The sequence below is a fragment of the Aptenodytes forsteri genome, unplaced genomic scaffold (genome assembly GCF_000699145.1).
Source record: "Aptenodytes forsteri isolate BGI_AS27 unplaced genomic scaffold, ASM69914v1 Scaffold617, whole genome shotgun sequence".
In the NCBI taxonomy this organism is placed as follows: Eukaryota; Metazoa; Chordata; class Aves; order Sphenisciformes; family Spheniscidae; genus Aptenodytes; species Aptenodytes forsteri.
In genome coordinates, this window is record NW_008796119.1 from 150,290 (window position 1) to 150,783 (window position 494).

Sequence of the window (494 nt, forward strand, 5' to 3'; positions counted from 1 at the left end):
GACCCCACTCCCCACAGGTGCTGGAGCTGCTGGAGTGCATCCCGCCGCTGCTCCTCCTCCTCCTCGCCTGTGGCCTCGACCACGTGCTCTTCACCATGCTCAGCATCATCCAGCAGCACTCCTTCGTGCAGTACTCCTTCCACAGTGAGCTCCCAGCCCCACGGTGCCGGGGGGCAGCCTCCAGCCCGTGCCCCGCAGCAATGCAAGGGTCCTCCCCTACCCTCCACCTGCCTCCCCAGCTCTGCAGCCCCCCCCATGTGCTCCCGTCCCACAGGCAGCCACCACTTGGCTGTGCAGGTGACAGGCACGTCCCTGATGGCTCGGCTCCTGCGGAGCACCATGGGGGCCCTCAATAAGGGGCTCGGTCCACTTTGTCCCCAGCCTGCCTGCCCCCAGGGCATGACGAGGCAAGGCAGCAATACGTGGGCAGCTGCCTGCCCCTGGCCGTGCTGGCGCTGCTCTGCCTGGCCCAGGGCTACACATACCGCCTGCGC

The 494-nt window shown here is 68.0% G+C and overlaps 1 protein-coding gene across 1 annotated transcript in view; it reads left to right on the forward strand.

Moving 5' to 3' along the window:
- The window catches only part of DCST1 (DC-STAMP domain containing 1), a 7,724-nt gene that overhangs the window by 3,567 nt on the left and 3,663 nt on the right, over positions 1-494 (forward strand). Inside the window, exons 12-13 of the mRNA XM_019474122.1 lie at positions 18-144; positions 382-492. Of these exons, the coding sequence (XP_019329667.1) occupies positions 18-144; positions 382-492 (238 nt within the window). The remainder of the gene's footprint in view (positions 1-17; positions 145-381; positions 493-494) is intronic.